Source organism: Heliconius melpomene, chromosome 19, assembly GCF_056956725.1.
Source record: "Heliconius melpomene rosina isolate 202511_hmr_F chromosome 19, ASM5695672v1, whole genome shotgun sequence".
Lineage (NCBI taxonomy): Eukaryota > Metazoa > Arthropoda > Insecta > Lepidoptera > Nymphalidae > Heliconius > Heliconius melpomene.
Genome location: NC_140407.1, coordinates 1,836,925 through 1,861,975, shown reverse-complemented (window position 1 = coordinate 1,861,975; position 25,051 = coordinate 1,836,925). Strand labels below are relative to the sequence as shown.

Below are 25,051 nucleotides of genomic sequence, written 5' to 3'. Positions count from 1 at the left end.
ATTTTTTAAAAAATAATATATAAAAAATACATTAAATTTATAAAATAAATATAACACTACACTACCATAATATCTCTGTCGACATACATACGTTGTATAAAGTGCATACAACGTTTGTATAAAGTGTTTTGTTGTTTTATTGTTTTGTTATATTAAACGTATTGTTATGTTAAAGCTAACTTATACAAAATGTTTACATAAATTATAGCCTATGCGTTATTCTCATATATACGCTATATTACTGTAAAGTTTCATCTAAATCCGTTCAGTAATTGTTAGGTGAAAGTAGAACAAACCTCCCATATTTAAAACTTATTCTATAAAGGTTCCGTTTCATCTTTTGAAATATGGAACCCTAAAAAGGAACATCGCTTTTCTCGATCCGCTAACAATAAATCTTCTTTAAGTGTAGTGGAACGTAATGTCGAGATTTGGTTTAACTAGACCGCGACAATGTATTCAGTATAATTTTTCCGCTTGTAATGAATGATCATAGTTACGTATTTAATTTTTGTTTTGTATTACTTAACGATGTATCCCGCATATAGCAGAGGAAACCTTGTGTTAAGACACGATCCTCACACACCACTACACTTTCAAGATATTGCGTGAGAAGTAGCGAAGAACTCAACGAAGTTATTTGTCTTATTATAAATGAGAAAATTAAAATAATTAATTAAAAATTAAATTCTTATGCATTTGAGAGGAAAAAAAAATAATAATTTATTCTTCCCGAGTGGAACCGAACTCAAAACACACATTTACGATGACACCATTTGCCACTGCGCCACGAAAGTCTCAAATTAATAAAGTTAATATTTATAAATGAAAAGTATATATTAAACAAATTAAAGTTACATTTATATAAATCATAGTTCCAGATAACAATTTGTAGATAACCAAAACTTAAAGATCGAAGACAGCTGGTTAGGACGCGGCCAATTAATTATTTGTTGTAAAGTTAGATATTAATTGTTCTTGGAATTATTCTTGAATAAGACAAATTTTACTATAAATAAGTAAATTATTTACAATATAATAAATATTGAAAGATAATTTATTAAGTAACAAATATTTAGAGAACAGGAGTATCGGAATCGTGAACGAAGTGTCTTAACACTAGGTTCCAAGGTTCCCTCTGTCTACCCTGCTATGAGCGGTAAAAAAAATTCCTCAGTCGAGATCAAACCCTAACCCCGCGAATATTGTAAAAGTAAATATCTTTGACTTATCCATTAAATATGAAAAATGCGTGAATACGTGCTGTATTTAGATTACAGAGATTTTTAACAATTTTTACGTGGAGAATGAACTGTCTTAACACTACCATTCCTCTGCCTACCGTCCTGTATACGGGATAAAGCGTGAACCTAAAAATAAATCACATAAACGAAGAAATGCCGTTTAGCTTGTATTAAAGAAATTTCAGTAAATATTATAATATAACAGAAACGTTCAAAGCTAAGTACTAAAACCTCACAGTCTCATTAGTAGAATTCTCGTTGTTAGGTATTCACAGTTTAATAAAGGGATAAGTAAACTAAACCAAGACGCGGGTTCGTCATGATTGCTTCGAATAAGATGTCAAATTAAAAGCTAGATGATTCATCAGTATTAGAAATGCGTAGTCTTCATATAAATAATATAGGAATTCTAATAACTATCAAAATATATGCAAATATATATTTTTTTCGTGGGTTCGCTTTCCATTCCGAGGAATAAAATATTTAATATTTTCATTTCCCCGCTCTGGTAACAAGGCAAACTGGGGCACAATACCTTCAGAATTTGAAGTATCTGAGCACTAGGTACCCAGGTTCCCTCTGTGGAAAAAAATAAAAATAATATAGAGCTAAAGAATTTGCTTGGTTAAACGCGATAATCTTAGGAATTACTAATTGAGTTTCAAAAAAATATAGGTTTTTTTTTATTGGAATATGTATTTATACACGACTGGCCTCAATAATATTAGTATAGATAAATAATATCTTTACAACAAATTATAAATCTTATTCTAATTAGTACCCAAAACACAACACAGGGTTCAAACAACAAATATTTTAATATAATTCTTGTATATTTAAATACCCTTGACTTTAATTATACATGTATAAATATTGACTTGTTAAGGGTAGACTTACCTCTAAACAAGCACGGTGTGAGCTCGGGGGGGGTATTTTGAAATATATAATTTTTTATTTGACGCCTTCGTGGCCCGAAGGCACAAGGGGTGAAAGTGGAAAACTGAACTGTCCTAAGAGGAATGGAGTGTTTTAACGCTAGGTTTCCAGGTTCTCTGTCATACACATCGTGAAGAGTATGTGTGTGTGTGTGTGTGAATTTAATTAGTTTAACACACTAATCTCAGGAACTACTGATACGTAGCTATAGAAAAGAATATTTTTATATAACGTATAAGAAGTTCCTTAACCGTGCAAGCTATAGCGCTAACCTATCTCAGAATATACTTGATATTACTTCAAGTTACTTTTGATGTAACTTATTTACTTTTTTCAAATACATACAATAATTACCCTTTAGGGACTAACCGAAGTCCAAACTTTATATCGGTTTTTCTATAAAAATCATATTTTCCACACAATTTGAATACAAAAATGGTGAAATTTACATATTTTTTTCCAAATCTCAAAGGATGAATTTCAAAATAAATCCGAAAAGTTTCAGGAACATCCGTATTTCAACGTACCGTGTTATGAAAACCTTACCAGGATACAATAATCGAATGTGTTAAGTGGAAGCGGCTTTTTATTATAAATTAAAAAATATACGGAATACTGCTTGAATCTGAAAAAAATAAATAAATAGACTTGTTTCTTTTGTATTCCTACTATTATTTTATTTCTTGATTTCCCTTTTGATTATTGTGGATGAAAGCATGAGATATATATATATATATATATATATATATATATATATATATATTATAGCATTGAATGAAACTACGAAAAAACGTAAATAGCATTATGACAAGAATAATTACGCCTCAGGTAAGAAACCGGTAGAATAGTGACTCCTATAATATAAACAATAGACAAATATTTGGAACTTTGAATGTTCATTTATTTAGTTTTTTTAATGTCTATGTCTTATTTACAGCTGGAAAATTATTTAAATTTCAGTTGGATTGTATCTTAATATGAATTAATAAAAAACTGTTTCCACACTAACATAGCCTTAAAACATCAACTGGGATATCCCAAAGTTGCGTTAACTCAATCCAAGGCGTTTGTTGCTAAATTTTCAATTCGCAATAATAAACTTTATTTCTATGTAGTAAAGTTCATATTATATCAACAGACACAGCTGTTACTTAGGTGTTGATTCACTAAAATAACTTAACACATAAAATTAAACTTTATTATTTTGAGCTAAGCTATCAAATTCAAATGCAACAAGATCCATTTTGACGTAAAACTCCCAGGAACAAAATATTAAGTTTGAACTCTATCTCAATGTAATAAAGTAGAAATTCTAACGTGACAGCAATATTCTCATAAGGCAGAACGAAGCAGTTTATGCAATTCTTATATTGTTATTATATAAGCTTGCGCGACGGTACGTGGGTTCATTCTCATTTGAAACGTACAGTGCATTGACGTGATCTAGATATTGTTCAATAAGTTTTAAAGGTAAGTTCTTTAACTACCTAATTTTAATAAGTTTTGAAGGTTTACCATATTTTTATACGATTTATGTTTATCTTCTTTTCGTTTTTTTTACTTAAATATAATTTTATATAATAATTATTATAGAAAGAGGGCTGTATGTATGGATCTAATCTAGAACGTGTTAGACATAAATACTTCTATAAACTTTGTAAATTAATATTAAATGAAAATATAAATTGACGGTTTTGGATTCGAACCTACGACCGTTGCGTTTACAGCCTATTGATTCAAATGTAATGCTTTAAATATTTAATATCCATTAATATTCTACAATTACTTAGAAGTGTAAGGCTATAACGGTACTTGCACTAGAGAAAGCTTATCCTGTATATATGAATCAGTATTATATAAGCGTCATATAACATTGTCCTCTGGCCTACTTTAGAGTATGTCGCTTGTCTCATTGTTTGGAAATGTTTTTCTTTATAAGAAATAATTCTTCACTCTGGTATCGAGGCAAAGCGCGGGGTTGAGTTCCACTACTCAACATACAATGTCTCCAAATTTCGACGGAAAATGGAGAACGGAGTGTCTTAACACGAGGTTCCCTCTACTTACGTGTGTAAGGAATACAGCGTGAAGCTTAAAGTGAAGCAGATTATTTTTTTAATAAATTTCTATTATTTTTTGATACTGGTTACTTAAAATATTTGTTTGTTTATGTAATATTTTAAATGCTATGAATGTTTATACCTACTTATATCTTTCTGATTTCTCGAATTCCTAGTAAATCCAGTACAGTACAAATACAAAATAAATCACGTATAACGACCTAAGTTATTAGCATACATACGGCACCAGTACGCCTCACCCGAAAACAAAGAACTAAAAGATTTAAATATCTTATTCATATACATTGAAAAATTACTTATTCTATGAATGTAACAGTTCGAACGCTACCGACAAAGAACCTTAGAAACTTTTTACTTTTAAGTTACTTTTACTCGGGATTTTTGAAAGATGATTGTTTATCTATTCTATACTTAATGTTATAATGCTGAAGTGTTTGTTTGGTTGAACGAGTCAATCTTATGAACTACTTGTGTGAATTGAAGAATTCTTGGATCCTTGTGTTGGATAGTCCGTTTATCTAGAGAGGCTACAGAGTATATTGCATCACGTATGACACCATTACTTCCATTCATATTTACACTTTTAGCTTTGCACCTTTTACCACGTAATTATGGGGTAGGCATAGGGAACCTAAAGCTAAAAAAACTCCGTTCACCGCTTTCCGCTCGAATTTAAGACATTGCGTGTTGATAGGCGAAACTCAACGCTGCGCTTACCTTAGCTTACCTAGGGCTGGAAACTGAAATTGAACTTTATATAATCTTTTCCCGAGTGGTAATGGAACCCACGGTGATTCGTTGACCTACTGTGTCACGACGGCTTCTATATTGTTGAGTTTTTTTTTTATCAAAACATGGTAAAAACTAGTAGTAAAAAGTGTAGTGCTGTCGTAATGTTTACTTTCTGTTGAATGATAATCTTTTTATCACCTGGATTAAATAACTAATTACATAAAGAAAATTAATGTTATGTTATAATAGAAAACGTATATTTTTATATAAAATCATGTTGGCAGATCACGACAATTTGGGGGTTCGATTGCCACTCGAAGAAATGAAATATTTAATATTTTCATTTCTCCGCTCTGGTAGGTACAAAACGAACGAAATATATTAACACTAGGTTCCCAACCCTGATGTGTGTATGAAAATAAATAAAATTATGGAAATAAGAGTGCTAAGAAAGACCCTCGAATGCCCCCTATAACCCTGATCAGGGTCAATGGGTTAATGGTTAAGGTCAATAAAATAAGAAAATTATATATAAACGAAACAAAAACCTATGCAACTTGCATCTTAATTAGAACAATCCAAAGTGATGTCAAACTTTATATTCGACTCGTGCTTTTAGTCCACTTCCGCAACATTAGTCAAAGATTTATTTTGTAGATGTGCCATTTGATTTGATTTGTGTACTACACAAAATAACTTTTTTCATTATACTATTGGAAAAAGAGGATAAAATCTTTTTAGTAACTTCACGCTATATCCCGCACATAGAAGGGTAAGCCGAGGAAACTTGAGTACCTAATGTTAAGAAATTCTGTTTCTTTTAAGACATTTCTGTGGCTTTAAAAAAAAGGGTAAAATCTTGTTAGGATTAAATAATAAACCATAAAACCTCGATAGGCGAGTCCGTTTCGCACTTAACTGTTTTTTTTAAATTTTAAAATCTAAACTTTAGCGAAAAATCTAATGATGAGAAACTCAACTCTAGTTTCAGAGAGCTGTGGTAAAGATAAGAAACCTTAAATAAATCATACAGTCTTTTTAATATGAAATAATCGATTTCCTTCAAACTTAAATTCACAAAATAAAATAGGGTCATCACGTAATAAACGTGGCCTTTTCCATTCAAATTTCCAAAAGACATTACAAATAAAGGGAAAAATCCAAAAAAAAAGAAAATGTACTGTGATTTCCCAAAGTTGCTTTTCCCACTTTGGTGTTTGAACCTACAATCACCTCTTCCACAAAAAACTAAATAAATATAAATTTATTGCAAAAAACAGCTAATTTCCCACACTATCGCTTCTATGGTCTTACTCTACGTAGTCAACTAACTCACGCGCAGTCTGCCATCGCGGTGCGTATCCTTCGCACGAACGAGTCGTTTGAAACTTAACCTAAATTACTTGAAAGTTACTGTGAAAATATGTTTTGGAATATTATTTTGGAAATGGTATGGTCAATATATAATAATAGATTTAGTTTTAATATATTTTTTAATATAAGGTAATTTTTCTTCCATTATATACAAATCCATGTAATAATTATTATCATTTTTTACTATAGTAACTTGACTAATATTGGTAGGTTCGAATCCATTTAGAGGCAATGTTTGTATTGAAAATAATTTGCCAATTTGTATATGCTTAGTGTCACGTTGAAGTCATTCAACCAATGTAAAGTTTAAAATGAAGAACAGAGGGGTATCTAAATATATAATATCAAAAATACTAATTATTTAATACATTTAATAATTTTATTACTTAATTGTTTATTTAATGCTCAAAAATATATGAGGATGTCGTAGAACAGCAGGATAAGGGCTTTAGCTAAAAGCAGCACAATTGTAAACACAAATTTTGAGGTTCAATTTCAATCCAGGAAATAGAAATATTTTCCTTTTTTTAGCATTTATAACAAGACGAAGCACAGCGTTGAGTTTCACAACCCGACGGCAGAACGGAGTGTCTTAACACTAGGTTCCCTTTGCCTACTGTGTGAGAAGCGGAAAACAGCGTGTAGCTATAAAAAAAAAACAAAATAAATAACTCCACAGAAACATAATTCTTAAAACTATACATAATAGAGTATAAAATCAAATACACAAATTTAAACGATTTTTTCGTACTGTACAGTACTAAGGTACGGATAGCCACGCGCGAAAGTGCCAAGTAAAAGTCGGAAACCGCTACTGCATACTCGTATCTATTTGTGGACAGTTGTTGTGTATTTTCAATACCAATCTAAAATAAAAAGTCTTAGAAACGGAAACGGTCTTTGAGACTCGTTATTTTTCCATTTTTCATATAAACAAACATAAATATGTAGATACTTACTACACTCGTATTTTTATGTACTTGAAATGTGCCTTATTTTTTGCCTTCACAATCAATCCCGCATATAGCAGGGTAGACAGAGGGAATTTAGTATTAAAATACTGCGTTTCTCCTTTTTCAACCCAAGCTGTAGCTTTCGTGTAAAAAATGTTAAAATAAAAAAATATATCTGCAATCAACTATGTCATTTGCATATTGTTCTTCATACTCTATTTATTTTGCATTTCATTATATAAATACTCTATGACAACAAAAAAAAAGATACATTCATAAAAAAAATGTCTAATATAAAACCTTCTTCCTTCAACCTGATTAAAATATGAACTTTAAACTATCGTATTTAGATATTTATATATTTAATTAAACAAAAAAAATCTTTAATTCCAGGATACATTAAGCTATAAAAATGCTTAACCGAGCCCGATGGTTGATGGTCGCCATAGCGGCGGTCCTCGCGATACAGTCCAACGGGGAAGGCGGGATCAGGTTACCTGATCAGCCTCCTCAAGAGACTGATGGAAGATCTTTGAATTTTAATGAAGATCATGGACGATCGGTAAGCATGCGATACTTAGTTGATTTCCGTTATAGTCATTTTGTGAGTAAATCTTTTTCTCGGGATGAAAATAAAAATAATTCATTCCCCCGAGTGGGCATCGAACCAAGAACCTCCTTCTTATTAAAATACCATAGCACCTTCTAGATATTTTCTTTTTTTACTTTACTAATATCGAAATGTTTATCGAAGCTAATTTTAATTTTAAATTAAATAAACTAAACTTTAATATAATATTATTTCTATTCCAGCCACAAGCTCAAGGCAGAGGTCTTCTAGACTGGATAGGCTTAGGAGAAGACCAGGACCCGTACATTCAGAAGTCTACTCAGCAATGCATCAATGGCGACCTCGCAGATTGCTTCAAAGCACAAGCGTTGAGGTCTTTCGACGATTTCTTTGACAAACAGGCTTACCAGTAAGTTTACATGAAAATATGTTTAATAAAGAAAATGAATGAGAACAGTATATTTGGAGAAAAGTCTTTTCTTTAATCGAAAAAAATCAATAGTGTGTCTTATTAAATAAACTGACGAGTAAGTTAATATTATTTTGGAAATATTGAACAAAATTTATATTGAGAACAGAAGAATTTTCATCCTATATTTTTTTCTAATTAGACCGGGAAAATTTAAACTATATAAATACCCCAATTATTTCCCTTAATGAGTATCGAACTCGCAACAACTACGCGACAATAGTGTTAAAGAATTCAAATATTTTTTTATTCCCCCGAATGGTAATCGAATACACAACCATCGAGTATTAAACTCTAGATTCTATGACACCAGATTCTACTTAAAAATCTAAATTAATTACCTTTATTACAATAAATATTTAAATGTTAATGACGATTTATTTTCAGACTTTCTGACAACGCTGTTCTACGTAAAGTGGAATCCCAAGCAAGAGCTTTGTCCAGGGAACCCCCAGAGTTCAGCTCTCAGCCACGAAGTGAAGACTCCGATTGGGATGCCCTAGTCAAATATGGCATGAGGAAAATTGAAAGGTATACTGTGCTCTATTGTTCATAATTTTAACGAAAAATTGTAGAACTGAGTGATATTTCACTAGTTTACATATAACTTTTGATACCAGAGATATATATTAATTAAACAAATACATGTTTTACCGCCGTCACAGCGAAATAAGAGAAAGAAAAATACAGAAAAAATAACTTGAAACATTTTTGGTAATTTAAAATCTTAGAAAGCGAGTTTCGCCTTTTGAATTCTCGGTAGAATGATATTAAAATTTTTAATATACTCGAATTTACACTGAATTTTCACGAATTTTTAATATATTTTCTCCAACTAAATATTTAATATTTAAAAGTATTCATAATTCTATATAAGGCTGCCGTGGGGCAGGCGCACAAGCGAGTGATTACAGTCATAGCGACGGCTGTGGGTTCGACTCCCATTCGGGGGAATAAATTAATTAATATATTCGTTTTTCACTCTGGTAACAAGACAAACCACGAGTTCAGCCTCTCAATATCTCGAAAAATGGCGGAAAGTGGAGAACAGAGTGTCTTAACACTAGGTTTCATCTGCTTACTCTGTTTTTATAAGCTATAAAGTATTTACCATTTTATATTTCTCTCATAGGTTTTTAAGATCTACCGCTCTAGAAATGCAGCTCGACGATGATGTGACATCGAATGGAATTATCGCTCCAAGGTTCCTTGATGACATCGCTGATGAAGTTGACATCATTGAAGATAAGAAGGCACCTCCTTTCCGTTAGTATTTAATTCAATTTTTGCTTAAAAATATGTGGGCCAAATATAAGCTGTAATGTCTAAGAACTTCGAGGCAACTTGATAAGAACTTATGATTTAGTGGCCAGAGGGTGGCAAGAGGCACAGGTTAAAATTTCTCCGCGTTCTTATACTTTTTCTAAAAAGTAAAAAGTATTATTTTCTATGTATGGAACAACTTTAAAAAAAAACATTTAATAAGTCTGTCATTTTCAATTTGATGTCTAACTTAATAACATAAAAATGTGATGATATCTACTCGGGGGAATGAATTATTTTCATTTTCTTGTTCTGACAACAACTACCCTTTTGTATGTAAGACAATGCATAAATGTAAAAAATATATAAAAGTTGTATAAAATACCTATACGTATTTTTACATCTTTTTCTTTGTAATATTAATTAATTATATTTCACAAATTCACAGGTCGCCACAAGCTGAAGAAGCTTATAATTCCTATGTTGTTGATCCTGAAGCTTTTCAAGCTCAAGTTACTGTTGTTCCTGCCTCTCATACTTGGGCTTGCTAGTTTCAAGAAATTCTTAGGATTTATGGCTCTTATAGTGCCAGGTGAGATTTGTGAACTTTACAGATTTGAACATTACTTATAATTTATATTTTTCTATAAAATTGTAAGCAAAAAATATAACATACTAAGTACATATTTCTGGATATTAAGATTAATTTCCACATTTTCGTCTACCTCTCAATTATTATTTATCAAAAAATACTATTGTACTTTAAAATATTTATAAAAAACATAACATTCATTAAGTTAAATGCAAATTAACCAATCTTCAAAATATTAAATATTTTTTTAGCGACCCTTAATTATATAAATTTTAAAACATTTTAAAAATGTACAGGAAATCACACATTTGTTTTAATTTCCAGGTGTCATCGGATATTTTAAATTCTGTAAGCCTAACTTGACATCACCGTTCTCTTCCAATCACTATTCTGGCCCTCAATACTCACCTGCTGGCATCGGACTGAGTCCATACAGGGAAGGACATGGACCATCACAATATGGACACTATGAGAATTATGCTGTAAGTACTTGTTTTTGTTGCAGGGTAGGGAGAAGGAACCTAGTATTACGAAACTAGGGTTTTTAATTCATTCATTGAATGCATGGATTTCGGTAGCCAGTATCTACCTATTTTCTCATGATTGAAAATACTTAATTCTTAAAAAACATTAAATTTCAACGTAATTATTTTTCCAGGGGAACCATTACAACAAATATGGTTCAAACGGCGTTGCATTCAGGGAGCATGATGTTAGCCCACAAGACCTGGCATACCAAGGCTGGGAGTATAGAAGTAAGAACGGAGCTGAAGACATAAAAGCGGAAACTGCTTAAATGTCACTATAAGTGCTAGAAGGAACATATTTAAATTATTTATTTCCTTCTTTCCTTAGTATGTAGTTTATAAAAACAGGCGGAAAATTGTGGAAATTCATTTTCAGCATAATTATTGAAAACAAAATATAAAAAATTTTCCGCATGGTGGGCAGAGGCAACCTTGTGTTAAGTCTGTTCCCCTCGCACCGCCCATGATGGATGGCGGAGCTTAACGTAGCTCCACACATTCAAAAGAACTTAAATAATTAATAATAAATATATTTTATGTTCTTAAAGTTAATGAAAAAATCTAAGTCAAAACAAAGATAAAAGATTTTTATAATAATAGAATAAGTAGACGTTTATATATAAAACGTTTTTTTTTTTAAATATTCGCGTACTAGCGAACATGTGTAAACTTTATAAGTGATACTCATATGTAAATAGAATCTATTTTATTTAAATATTTTCTTAATGATAAGCCATATTTTTTTGTTTTTGAAAAAATAATTATTTACTTCTTAAGTAATGTTTAATTGTAAATATTGTTTGTTAAATAAACGAAAATAAATTTGAGATTTGTCTTTTAATTAAAACAATATTTTTGCGTCTTTATCTTTTAAATAAATACAAAGGCAGTGCCAAAAATATTCTATTCATTTTTAAGCCCAAGAAAGGAAAGAAAATTAGAAATATGATGAGATACACTTCAATATTGCTGCTATTACTTTTTATACATTTTCTCAGTAGAGTAAGGTGAATATTTTTTTTAGTAACCTAATTTATAAAATACTATATATTTTGCCTAAGGATGGACAAGTTCTAAATAATAAAATAAATCGCTCTCTTCAGCCATTATGTTTTGCAAATTATTAAATTAGAATGGACTTCAATTTTAGGTTTTAACCTCCAAAAAATTATCGTAGCATTTATTAGAAGACATATACAATTTCACAAAATACAATTTACAACTCTCTCACTTCTACCAATATTTGCCAACATGAGCTTTGACAACATCGTAATCATCACCCCTATCAACAAATTCCACTTCATCTAAATCATTAATTATATACAAATTTTTCCTATCAGACTCTCTTTTATTTCTGATAAAGGAATTCCTTTGAAATTTTTGAAATGGCATAGGATATCTGGGTATTTTAGAATATTTCCTATATCTTCGTCTGTGACTTTCTGTTGTACTCTCTTCATAGTTACCATCGCTGTCCTGCAATTCGAATTTTTGAGTGGCTACAGTAGGTATCCTTGTCATGGGACGAACGTAAATCTTTCTACTTCTGTTCTTCCCTTTCTTTATTATCTTTTGTATTGTTCTTTTTGGCGCTTTCTTCATTTTTTTCTTCTTTTTGTGCTCTTCATATATGTTTGTTGGTACTTTCACTTGGTTTACATCTTTTTCGAAATATATTAAATTTGTTGGTGACTGAAATAGAATGAATTTTGATTTTATTTACATCTATCATAATTTATCACCTAAAACTATAAACATATTCTTACACAAAAAAACAACATTTTTCGTTTGCTTAATTGGAAAATGCTTAAAGCCAGGTTTTACTACACAACGGAGGACGAAAGAAAAAATAACCTAATACGAGTTAGACGACTAAGAAATTTGTGGCTTTTTTTTGTTTTCTTTAATATTTCATCTCGCATATAGATGTAATATATGTAGACAGAGAAAACTTAGTGTTAGACACTCCCTGACTCCTACTGCAATGGAAATATTGCATAATTCAATTACAAAAAAATATATAGGTACATCAATCACTATAAGCCAATATTAGCTAACATAGCCAAAGTAACCACGCCCTACAATATCTCATTTAATTCCTTTAACCCCAATCTTCAAAAGCCTATTCATAAGATACTGTAGCCATTGTACTCTAGTATGCCTCAATGAATATTTATATAATTACAATGGTATTGAAGATAGCGAACGTGGTCGATATTCAAAAATACGGACAAAAGAGATTTATGCGTAAATCTTAAATGATTCAAGAAAATTTAAATCCATAATATGTAGAGCAGCCACTCTACATATTCAAAATGCCGCTTCCACTTTCCGTCCGACATCTCATCTGAACAGAGAAATAAGAATAATTTATTCAACCAAGTGGATATGGAACCCACAACACTGCCATGGTGGCCTCAATTCAACTGAACTTTTCAATTAAATATAATCTAAATTGAAACTATTTAATATCACTTAAAGTTGATAAATGTGTATTTTTAAATGCTTAATCATGGTTAATATTCTTAAACCAACAAGTATTATATAGTAATAAAAATTAAATTAAAAAAAATTAGTAACTTTATTTTAATATTTCCCTTTTTTTAAACTTAAAAAAAGAAGCAGAAAGTAAAACAAATAATCTGAATAAAAATGAAGCAACTTGTAAAATTTTTTTGATTTTTTTTTAAACAAAATAATACCAATTTGGAGACAATACCATATAGTGCCTTAACACTAGGTTTTGTCTGACTACCTTGCTATATAAAGAATACAGGATGCAGCTATAAAAAAATAACAAAAACTTACTGTATTACTATTAATAGCGGCATAAAAACTTAGCGCGCCTTCATTTTTTTTAACATTCTTCTCTACGTTGACGTAAGCAGACGTATCCTGGATAAAAACATAATATTCTTTATGAGAAAAGGGGGACATTAGTGTCTTAATGAGAACAGACAATTGGAACAGAACTCATCGCAGGGCTTTGTCTTACTTGAGCGGGGAAACGGTAATAATTTAAATTGATACATATTCATATTTATCGCATAACACAAACAAACACTCTTCTGTACTACGACGGTAAGTATTAATTGGTTTTAGACATATAAGAAAAGATTTTACATTTATATATATTTATTCTAAATCTATCCAGCCAATTTTTAAATTCGATATCAATCTGTCTGTATAACATTTTATATTATACATCTTAAGAACAAGTAACTAACCTTAACCTGTACCGAATCACCTCTTACAGTAAAATTCAACAAAACATTAAATACGATTAATAAAAGAAACATTACTGCCAAAAGTCTAACACTAGAGTAGTAAAAGCAAGAAGTAAGCAATTTGAAATATGGAATAAAGTAAATATTTACAGTTCTAAGAACAAAACAGGCTTGTTTAGGCAGAGCTAATCAAATGGCAGCCTAATCGTTTTTAGGACTCGTACTACTTATTTATATTTTTTTTAATTCTATTTCGAAAGTTTTTAAAAGATAAGAAATGGATCCTTTTTGCTCTTTTATAGATTATGCTTGGTGAATATCAATAGCTATACTTTATTTAGATAATGTTATAAAAGTACAATTATATTTTTTTTTACTTTCACGCTGTATACTAAAAAATAAATAAAAATAAACAAATAAATAGTACCTATATATAAATAAAAAAAAAAAAAAAATACAGAACCAATCAAATACTTTCCAATAAACGTAAATTAAAGTACGCAAATAATCCAAACTAAGTAGTATGCTCACCCTCGAGGGTACTAAATCACCTAAGCTCAGACATACACAAATATTTACATTGAACTTCAAACGACGCAGTGGGTCAATCGGGGTTGTATAATGAATAAATAATATTACGCCTACCTTTGTTGAATATTAGAAGCCGTCACCGCGTAGGGAGGTTGGCGATGGTTGTGGATTCGATGCCCGTTCGAAGTATTATAACTGTCCACAGATATAAAAAGACGCTATGGACGCAGGGGCAAAGCGTCTCACATTTGGGGGTGTGCCACTCGGTAGAACGAATTATTTTTATATGTTCTCTCCGGTAACAAGAAGAAGGGCGGCGTTGAGTTTCGCCACTCAACATACACTGTTTTGGAAATCTAAGAGAAACATCTTAGCATTTCATGGATCAGATTTCAGTCTAAGGAACCCTTTTATAATGTATATTAAACCTTCGCATAATTTTCTTCAAAAGTATGAGAAATTAAGAAAGGAAATCATTAATGAAATATAAACAAAGGTTGAATATTTACCCATTATTCTTAAGAGGTACAAATATATTGACAATACTCCAAAATCAGTAAAATGATAACTCTATCAACAAATAAAATTAAAGTAAAATCAGTTCTTTTTTAAAACCACCATTTCAAACATCATTGTTTCGAAAAATCCTTTTATTTTACTGCAAATTCTATAAAATTTTTCAAAATTTTAAATTTTTACTTCTCTTGACACGTGGTTGATAAGTCTAAATATATATATTTTTTTTTTCAATAATAAAATATTGTGAAAACAGCCGTAAAGTTTTCAAGTGTCAATTAAATTGTAATGCTTGTTATAACTAATAAATAGCACTAATTGCGTTTATTCGAGTGAGCTTCGTTTCTTTGAAAATTCAATTTTGCTATAGATATACATAAATACACACTGTGTGATTATTTTCTAAAAATAAAATGTAAAATATGTGTACAACTCTTTAATTAGTGAGTGATTGACAGAAAGCGTACAAACGAAACTATTGGACTCCGGAAATTGATTTTTTGCATGTAGATAGATAAGGGAGGGTAGAATAAGGATTAGAGAAGATTTCTCGAAATTCCTAAACGTTGCGTCTTGAAGTCCATGAGCAGTACGTATATTAAAATTTAAAATATTTATTATTCTCAAATGGTCACAGTACAGAGGAGCTATTTATATTACGAATTTGTTCACAGTTTACTATTATTTTAATTAATTAATTTAGTTAAATTATAATAATTAAAAAAAAACAAGCAAAGTTCTCCTTTAGACTAATGTTTACATACCTATGGCATATGGCCTATTTCTCTAAATATAACGATAAGATATGCAAGCTAACACTTAATATCAGTAAGCTCTCTCTCTTCTTCTCTCTCTCTCTCTCTTTTAACTACCTAAATGCCTTAAAACATACAAACAAAAGTATATTTCTGTAAAATAGCTTGCAACATTCCTTGCATTAATAACTGTTACTTTTCAATTTGCGTGAAACTAAATTTCCAATATCACTTATTTTCTTATCAAGTTTTCTGCGAGATTTGTTTGAATTTTACGGTCAATATGAACGAATGATTATAATTGGACAGCAAAAATGAAATGATAATGAAGAATATAATTCAGGTGATTTTAAAATAATATTTTTAAATAATTGTGGTGGTTGTAGAAGGCACAGTTTCTGATTGTAAACGCGATGAATGGATTGGAGGTTCGATTTCTAATGATCCGCATAATGTCTCGAAAATAAGTCATAAGTGCGGACGGTATCCTATTACGGAGTGAATTATCACTAGGTTTCTCCCACCCGTCTGTTATATGAGGAATATAATGTGAAACTAAATAAAAAATATCTAATGGGTACCACAGCAGAGACATGTTAATATTTGTCACGATTTTTTTTTACGATTTTGCTGCATAGAAGGTAAGTAGAGGGAACCTGGTTTTAAGATATTCCATTTCCCAATTGACGCTCAAATTTTGAGTGGCGGTAATCAACACCGCGCTTTGTCTTCCTTCAACAGCGACGACGTTGAAATATTGGTTACCCGAGTGGGAATCAATAACAGTCGGAAAAACAAAAAAGAAGAATTTTAAGTCTACCAACATGCAATTTTTTTACTTGGCTCTGCTGTGTGCAGGATACATCCCGCAGGCAGAAGGGGAGGAATAAGGAACCGAGTGTTAAGACACTACGCTTCCCAATGAGTGGCGGAACTCGCCGGGCTTTTTCCTTGAGTACCGCCAGAGCGAAGAAATGAAAATATTAATAAACTAGCGGCCCGCCCGCGGCTTCGCCTGCGTGAACTACGTTATTATTAATTTCTGTCTCCATGACTACGTCCTAGTGACGTCTATGCAAAATTTGAGACTCCTAGCATTTGTAGTAACGAAGTTTCATACAAACTTTCGACCCCAAAAACAACCCCTTAGAAGTCGAATATTGCAAATTCCCGTCTTAGTGAGCACCTACGTCCTATAAGTAACTCCTATGCAAAATTTGAGATTCCTAGCACTTATAGTTTCTGAGATTTCGTGATGAGTGAGTGACCTTTCGATTTTATATATATAGATAATAATTCGAATGGGGATCGAATCCACAACCGTCGCGTTACAGTCACACTATTGTGCCCCTGGGCCATAACGGCCAATATATTTATTGTTTATTATTTTTCAGTTTACACAAATATGGTTCACATTTCTATATGTAAAATGTTCAGTTGTGGTCGACGTGGGCGACCAGCAAGGCCTATACATAAGAGATTATTGTCCAAAAATAGGAACTTGTGAAGAAGGTACCCACGTGTTGTGCACACATTTTGACCCGGTCAGTTAAATAATTTTATTTGCTCTTTCTATAAATACTTAAATACTAAAATATTTTTCTTTCCTAAAAGTGAAATAACAGTTTTAGAATGTTATAAGAAATATATTATTTAACGCTTTATGACGCCAGTTTAATACATTACTGGTGATATCTTGCAGGCAATCCTTAATTGCTTACCATACGAAGATCAAAAAATGTATGAATATCGTTTGACGTACAAAATTTATGGTTTTTTTAGTTAATTTTTTGTGTCAGCTTCACTCTGTATCCCGCAAATAAGTGTTAAAAATGATTAAATTTTCAATGTTTTTTAACCGACTTCCGTAAGGAGAAGGTTATCAATTCGACTGCTTTTTTATATTCATTACCTTAGAACTTTTGACTGGGTGAAGCGATTTCGACAATTTCGATTTTTTACTTGCAAGCTAGTGCTTCCCGCGTGGTCTTATTTTGATTTGGTCCATTTCTGACAATGTAATCCATAAATAAATTACATAAGTCTTAAATTTGCATTGCGACTCGATAAATAACAGACGAATATTTCAATAGCACGCCAACCGATATCTATGATTCTTTTGTTGTTATTGAAAAGGATACACTTCAAGGGTAGTTTCATGAGGTTTTGACTATAGAGCGGGTGGAAGTAAGTTTTTTTTATTAAAAATTGTTATTTTTCCGGATTTTTAAAAATTGTTTCCAGAAACGAGAAATATCACACGATTGTTTAAATTATAAAAATGTAACCATGACAAAAGAATATGCAGAATATATATTAAAAACAATAAATGGGTAAATATTTTTTTAAAGTCAAAGTATAATTACAAATATAAGTTTTTATATGTAATTAAAGCCATTGGCACAGTGGGATACCGTCTCATCTGTAACGTCACGGTTGTGAGTTCAAAAAAAGATTACAATCAGGCGGTATCCCAAGCATAGCCCTTTCCATAGCACGCTGAGCGACTTTAAGCTGGTGGACCAATCGCACTGTCAGTGTCCACGTCTCGGCTCCGTATGTCATAACGTGCTATGGAAAGGGCTATGCTTGGAATATCTCTGAAGGATCGAATTCAAAATGAAGTTATCCGACAGAGAACCAATGCTATCGACATAGCCCAAAGGATTAGCAGGCTGAAGTGGCAATGGGCTGGTCACATTTGCCGCAGAACCGATGACCGTTGGAGTAAGCGCGTTCTACAGTGGAGACCACGCCTCGGCAAGCGTAATGTAGGACGTCCTCCAGCTAGATGGGGTGACGATATTCGTAAAGTGGCGGGCAGCGGCTGGATGCGAAGAGCTGAAGATCGAGCTCAGTGGCGTGCCATTGGAGAGGCCTATGTCCAGCAGTGGACGAGGACAGGCTGATGATGATGATGATGATGATGATGGTATCCCAAAGTCGACTCGGGGGAATCCCCGGATTATATTTAATGCACTTTCATTTACCCGTCCTGATGGCGAAGGTGTCGGAGTGGTCGAAGCGCGGCGTTGAATTCCACCAGTCCTAGTACTGGGTTCCCTCTGCCTATCTTTGAAGCTGTTTATTGTACTAGTTTTTTTTTTTCAATAATAATTTTCAGTATATTTAAATATAGGTATTTCTTTTTATATTATTTATTTTGCAGTATAAGAAGTAGAATTGCCAGAGGTGTACCACTGGGTACCATTACACTTCCACGCGGCTACGGTATATTTAAACTGGTAAGACATATATAGTATCCTTAAATAATATTTAAAAAGTTTGATTCCAAATATTCGATACATACGCCTAAGTGCTCGATATATCTGACCGTACATCGTCAATAAATAACACAAAAATCATTTTTCAATTTCAATCATTAGTTTCTGAGATTAACGCGTTTAACCAAACACACTTTTAGATTAAGTTATAATTTAAACATATTTTTCAGGAATGGGACCAAGAACTAGCGACGTTTGCTCAAATATGGGCCAATCAATGTATTTTAGCTGGAGACAATTGTAGAGCAACAAGTAAGTTACTAAAGAAACCCACCACTGCTAATTATTATTGTTAGATTTTTTTTGTAAACTACCCTCCATATTCTTCGCAGAGAGATTTCCCGACCCACAACAAGTGCGTAGCGCAACTTTCTTCACCATGGACTGGATGCCACAGTCTGTGGCAGGCCGCTTCAATTACACTGGTTTCAGTCATGAAAAGGTCAAATACGGAATAGAATCTACTTTAAATTTTTGGTACAAGCTAAAATATTCAATTAATGACTTAGAATCGGTGTTGAGAGGACAGATATGGTAAGCATAATTTATTTAGTTTTTATTGTGTTGCATACCAGGAAAGATAGAGGAAACTTAGTGTTAAGGCACTGCTCGGTGCCGCTCACTTTCAGTTGCAAGTCCCAGGCACAGCTTCGACCGCTCCAAAAGTTAATATACAAAACGAAATTTTCTCACCCATAATCCTGCATTTATTAAAATTTAATATATGCCTAGAAATTGTTTTGTATAAATTGCAAGCCAAATGCAACGCTATGGCTCTTGCACTTGTGTTTAGTGTGAAACACTTGAACTTGAAAAGTGTTTCGTCTTATAATGTTGCAGGGACGATTACGTGAGAGACTCGCCGTTTCTCCAGATTATACAAGGATCTGCTACACATATAGGATGTGGCGTGTCCGCCTTCAAGTTTACGGCCATTACCCTGAGCATTTATAAAAACGTTAATGTATGTATTAATTAAATTATTTAAAACGGCCATTAATTCTTTCATGGTTGTGGGTTCAAGTTCTAATCGAGAAATTTCATTTTACCTTAGGTGATGGTAACTATGGTCGGCTCCGCCATCTAACAAACCATCTAAAATTAAAATTGTTATAACTGATAAACAGAACGACTTTAATAATAGGATATCTCTGTCCAAATCCATCGTATTTATTTAAAAAATATAGCTTCACGCTTATAGAAGCCTAGTTTTAAAGTGCTAAAGTACTTTAACACTCGGCTAGGTAGAAAATTAATTAATTAACTAGCTTTAGACCATTTTTATAAATCTAGGCAGTACGTGTGGTCTGTAACCTATCAACGCGTCTAGAGAAAGGAAAAAGTATATATAACATGGAGCCCCCCACAGGAAACGACTACAGTAAGAAGTGCGGATGCCCGTTGGGATATAATGAAGATGAAAGTTGTTTATGCTATGAGAATGGGAAAGAACAATGTAAGTTTTTTTTACTTATAAGTAGGCAGAGGAAAACAGTGTTGAAATACTCCGTACTCCACTACTACCCGAATTTCGAGGCAATACACGTTTAATGGCGGAAGTCAACGGTGGGCTTTATCTTATTACCAGAGCTGAGAAATAGAAATAAAATACCTTACAATATATATTCTTATTTTTAATGTTCACAAATGTACTACATATTATAAAGAAGCAACACTTCTATGAAAATGAAGAATTGAAAATATTTTTGTAACCAAATATTTTCTTCGAATCTTTTCGATATCTATCGAAACCACAATCATCGCCCTTATATAACTATAGGTTGAAGGCGGCACTAATTTTCGTGTCAATTCCATTTTTGTGTCGCTAGCTAAAGAATACTATGAATATATATTATATATAATATTTTGTTTTCTTCAGCAACAAATAGCAACTCAAGCCCCTCAATGAACCCAAGCAACTGCAAGTATGGCAATTGCATGCCAAACGTCGTTATTCTACCTATATTCACAGTGGAAGACAAACCGCCACCAAGTAAAAATACCAGGTATTTTATATTAAAATTATTTTTTATAAACTTTTCGTATTCTATAAGTTTTGTAAAAAAAACTGTATCTTTAAAAGTTAATTGGTTTTAGTGAAATGGATGGCAGGCGAAATTTTAAAGATGTTAGGAGATATCAGCTTAACATGGGTCGAAGGCGGTCAATCTTTCAGCCTAAGGTAAAAGTATTTTTGTAAATATCTATGCTAACATTTTGGATATGGGGGGGGGGGTTGGCTCGCCAAATGCCGCTACATTATGCATTGCATATCAAAATTATACATTGAGCTCTGATTATTATATTACTGAGAAAAGTATTGAAAGATATCCTCCTTTTATATAATACTAGCGGCCTGCTCGCGGTTTCACCCGCGTGAACTATGTTATTATCAATTTCTGTCTCCATGACTACGTCCTAGTGACGTTTATGCAAAATTTGAGACTCCTAGCATTTGTAGTAACGAAGTTTCATACAAACTTTCGACCCCAAAAACAACCCCTTAGAAATCGAATATTGCAAATTCCCGTCTTAGCGAGCACCTACGTCCTATAAGTAACTCCTATGCCAAATTTCAGATTCCTAGGACATGTAGTTTCTGAGATTTCGTGATGAGTGAGTGACCTTTCGATTTTATATATATAGATTAATAATAATTACTTTTATTTGTAGACTTATCGTACAAATTCAAGCATATTCGCAAAATCACCCATCTTTGAATTGCCTAGACAAAGAGCCCGTTATAACAGACCTTCCCCTGATATTCGAACAGATGTATTGCCAAGAAGAGATTTTTCAAACATAGAAAACATTGTTTCTTCATATTTTCGAAATAGGAAAAATTTCCAACCTGGTATAGATTTTGCTGGTAAGTATCTAAATAATTATTTTGATAATAGGTATCAAAATCCTATAAATAATATGTATAGAGACGATATAAAAGTATTTTACAATAATACCGAAATAAAACAATACGAAGCAAACGAGGCAAACCAGAATTCTACATCTTTATTGAGAAATCCATCAGAAAATCGAATAAATAAATCTGAATTTATATCTAAGAATGACTCTGATAGAAGACTAATGGTTTTACTGAATAAATTAGAAGAAGAAGCAAAAACCCTTCACATTGGCTACAAAGAAAAAGATATTTTCGATAAAAAAATTAAGAATATATACGGCAATTTCGTTAACAAATCAAACAAATTTAACGCGACTAATGCACTAAATATACAAGATAATGAACATGACAATAAAATAGATGAGTATAATAATATCTTTTTACGTTTAGACCGTGATGAAATAAATACTATTTAAATAATAAAGAAAATAATATACTAAGCATAGCACCACTCGATCAAAATACATTAATTGCCAGAAAGATGATTTATTTAACGAAAAGAAGAGAAATCCCAATTTCCCGAAATAAAAATAGAGATCAACTTTTACGCAGTACCAATTATTTCAAACATAAACCCAAAGTAAAAATAATTCGGCGTTTTGGAAATAACATAAATGATGTAAGAACGTCATCAATTATTTATTTTAGAATGTAACGAAGTCCTAATACTGAGTAGATACATAATAATTTCGTACAGTTCATTTAAAAATTATGGAATTAAATTCCCATATTATATTACAAAACATTTGAAAGTTTAATTCATATATCTGAGTTTAATTCAATCCAAGCTTAATTCATTAATCGAATAAATTTGTTCCCTATGGACCTCTCAATTTTCCTAATAGTTTATCTGATAAGTGTAAAATGTTAATATAACAACTCACATCTATTTTATAATTGCAGGGTTCTGATTACAAGCCTGACTCAATTTCCTCAATTTACTTGAAATCTAAGTGGAACCATAGAAGGCCTCAAAAGCTAAAATTTTTGTGAAATTTTCGTCTAAAACTTTAATGAATTATTTTTTTATACCGTTAATAAATTTTTGAACATGTAATATTGTTTATGTTATGTACCCACAATATTCTGTCAAAAATTTACTAAACATGCAATAAGAAAATCGTGAATATGATTAAGATTTTTGAATACGAATTTAGCGGATTTAAATACGGCAACACAGCTCGCAATGTGTCGTGAACAATGAAGTTTTCAGACACTATATTCTCCTTGACCACCTTGCTAATGAAGACCTAGAGAAGCTAAAAACTTTATATTGGAGACATTTTATATTTTTAAGTATGGCAACATAATGAAAGCCCTTCTGGCTTCTAGATTCACGGCAGATGTATACTTTTTACGCTGCTATAAATTAAATTTAAACTTTACTATTACTACTTCACAGTTGAAATACTTTTACAAAATATATAATACACCCAAAAATTAAATAGCAAACAAGAAAATCCGATAATTCTTTACAAATCGACAAAGACATAACAATATACAGCAAATAAAAAAGTTTACGCGTTAACGAGAAACAAACTAGGGGGAGCCGTAAAACACTTTCACTTTTGTTTTACGACTTCATCACCATTATTAGATGTTTAGAAAACAAACTTCACTTGCCGGAACTGTTTTGGACTTACAAATGACTATGAGGCTATACATGGTTATACATGGGGTCGCTCTGGTCATTCTACAGGATATATTCTTTACAGAACATAGAGTAAGTCTTTTTCTTTATTTCTATATCAATTTGTGTTTTAAAGCCATCGTGATGCTTGAAACTGTGAACGCAATGGATGTGGCTTCGATTTCCATTTGGAGGAAAAAATTTTCTTCATTTTGTCGCTCTGGTAAGCTTGGCATAGATTACGGTCTCTTGAGTCAAGCATCAACGTAGCTTAGACACTAGCAATAGTTTGAACGTGCTGTTATCTCTGCCTACTAAGTCCTACCATATAAGAGAGGGATAATAAAAAAAGTTTTTTTAACCACAAAATGGTACAATTGTGAGTTCTATGATAACACAATATATAATTTGATGTGCCTTTTACCAAGAGCTTTTTCTTACTAAGTGTAATAAGCTGGTTTTAATCTAGGTACATATTTCCTATCTTACAATTTTTTGTCTTATTCTAATATATGTTCTTCTCTCCAGGTGGAAGCCAGAAATGGAGATATTTTACCTTTAGGATCTATGTTTGGCAGCGTTGAAAGAAGACATCTTAAGGTATAATATAATATTTATAGAATCACTTAGTTTTGGTTATAGTGACCATAACGTAGACGTTAGAAGTTTTTAGTCTTGAAGCAAAATACGGCTGGCCAATTGTAAAATATTTATCTAATATCTTTCAGAACTCAAGATTAAAATCTGAAGCTACCAGTTACGAGAACGAAAAAGTTGAATATCCTCAATATAGACGAAGGAAAAGCAAAAATAAACACAAAACTATTACACATAAAAACACAATCAATCAACATTCAAATAGAAATCAAGAACACAAGAAGAAAATAAAAAAGAGCCCAAAATTTCTTGATAATAAGAGATTCATTAAAACAACTCTTAGAGAAAACGATTCTAAAATGTCTGGGTCCTTAGAAAGTGACATTAAGAGGAAACCTGTAGATATTATTGTACATATTAAAATGAATGATAAATAAAAGGTTTTTTAATTTCCTGTTAATATTTTTTTATCGATTGTGGGTTCGATTCTTCGGGGGAAAAAAAATTCAAGACTTAACATGCAAAGTCTCTATTCGCCAGAAAGTGGGGAACGAAGAATCTTAACATTAGGTTCCCTTTGTCTATCCAAATACAAGTCCTGTTATGAACAATATTCAAGCAAATAAGGTTTCAACGCTTCAACGCACCAACAAGAAGAAATTAAGTATTATATTGATAGAGATCTTGGTGTACTTAGAAGAAAATTGCAATAACTTATTAGAAACTTATAAAATTTTGCTCTGATGTAAGGTATTTAAGCAGTTTTGTGTGGGTTATACTCTACTATACAAATAAACCACGTCATTGTACTTTTTTATTTTTTTTATCATAACAATAAGCGAAAAAAGCGAGGGTTGGCGAGCGAAG

At 31.8% G+C, this 25,051-nt stretch overlaps 3 protein-coding genes and 1 long non-coding RNA gene across 5 annotated transcripts; 3 read left to right on the top strand and 1 right to left on the bottom strand.

Annotated features, from left to right (window-relative positions):
* Window positions 1-3,571: 3,571 nt before the first annotated feature.
* On the top strand, window positions 3,572-11,569 carry Osi2 (DUF1676 domain-containing protein Osi2). Of its 2 annotated transcripts, none has more exons than XM_085203753.1 (8): window positions 3,572-3,650; window positions 7,714-7,882; window positions 8,134-8,300; window positions 8,748-8,891; window positions 9,493-9,626; window positions 10,072-10,215; window positions 10,540-10,697; window positions 10,874-11,569. In XM_085203753.1, the coding sequence occupies exons 2-8, from the start codon at window positions 7,733-7,735 to the stop codon at window positions 11,009-11,011; spliced, it is 1,035 nt and encodes a 344-aa protein (XP_085059879.1). In that variant the 5' UTR covers window positions 3,572-3,650; window positions 7,714-7,732; the 3' UTR covers window positions 11,012-11,569. The 2 variants fall into 2 exon arrangements, with proteins under 2 accessions (XP_085059879.1, XP_085059880.1); XM_085203754.1 differs by lacking the exon at window positions 3,572-3,650 and adding an exon at window positions 6,326-6,443.
* A 147-nt stretch (window positions 11,570-11,716) lies between these two features.
* Window positions 11,717-14,041, bottom strand: LOC146528272 (uncharacterized). Its single transcript, XM_085203615.1, has 3 exons — window positions 13,976-14,041; window positions 13,551-13,637; window positions 11,717-12,434 (listed from the first exon to the last, which is right to left on the bottom strand). Exons 1-3 carry the CDS (start codon window positions 14,039-14,041, stop codon window positions 11,976-11,978), a joined length of 612 nt encoding a protein of 203 aa, XP_085059741.1. The 3' UTR covers window positions 11,717-11,975.
* Window positions 14,042-16,090: 2,049 nt separating this feature from the next.
* On the top strand, window positions 16,091-22,373 carry LOC146528270 (uncharacterized). The gene is made up of 11 exons (XM_085202793.1): window positions 16,091-16,114; window positions 17,166-17,315; window positions 18,016-18,104; window positions 18,941-19,016; window positions 19,226-19,307; window positions 19,388-19,589; window positions 19,896-20,019; window positions 20,349-20,511; window positions 20,935-21,061; window positions 21,893-21,924; window positions 22,036-22,373. The coding sequence occupies exons 1-11, from the start codon at window positions 16,091-16,093 to the stop codon at window positions 22,371-22,373; spliced, it is 1,407 nt and encodes a 468-aa protein (XP_085058919.1).
* On the top strand, window positions 21,157-21,916 carry LOC146528271 (uncharacterized). Its single transcript, XR_014879110.1, has 2 exons — window positions 21,157-21,237; window positions 21,729-21,916. It is a non-coding gene; the product is annotated as an uncharacterized LOC146528271 (long non-coding RNA).
* Window positions 22,374-25,051: the final 2,678 nt, after the last annotated feature.

Coding starts and splice junctions, on each gene's coding strand:
- Osi2 (XM_085203753.1), top strand. CDS start 7,733: ATGCTTAACCGAGCCCGATGGTTGATGGTCGCCATAGCGGCGGTCCTC. Junction 8,301..8,747: donor TTTGACAAACAGGCTTACCA/GTAAGTTTACAT, acceptor ATTTATTTTCAG/ACTTTCTGACAACGCTGTTC. Junction 10,216..10,539: donor TATGGCTCTTATAGTGCCAG/GTGAGATTTGTG, acceptor TTTAATTTCCAG/GTGTCATCGGATATTTTAAA.
- LOC146528272 (XM_085203615.1), bottom strand. CDS start 14,041: ATGTTTCTTTTATTAATCGTATTTAATGTTTTGTTGAATTTTACTGTA. Junction 13,638..13,975: donor TAAGAGGTGATTCGGTACAG/GTTAAGGTTAGT, acceptor GTTTTTATCCAG/GATACGTCTGCTTACGTCAA. Junction 12,435..13,550: donor CCGCTATTAATAGTAATACA/GTAAGTTTTTGT, acceptor ATTCTATTTCAG/TCACCAACAAATTTAATATA.
- LOC146528270 (XM_085202793.1), top strand. CDS start 16,091: ATGATAATGAAGAATATAATTCAG. Junction 16,115..17,165: donor TAATGAAGAATATAATTCAG/GTGATTTTAAAA, acceptor ATTATTTTTCAG/TTTACACAAATATGGTTCAC. Junction 19,308..19,387: donor AGACAATTGTAGAGCAACAA/GTAAGTTACTAA, acceptor TATTCTTCGCAG/AGAGATTTCCCGACCCACAA.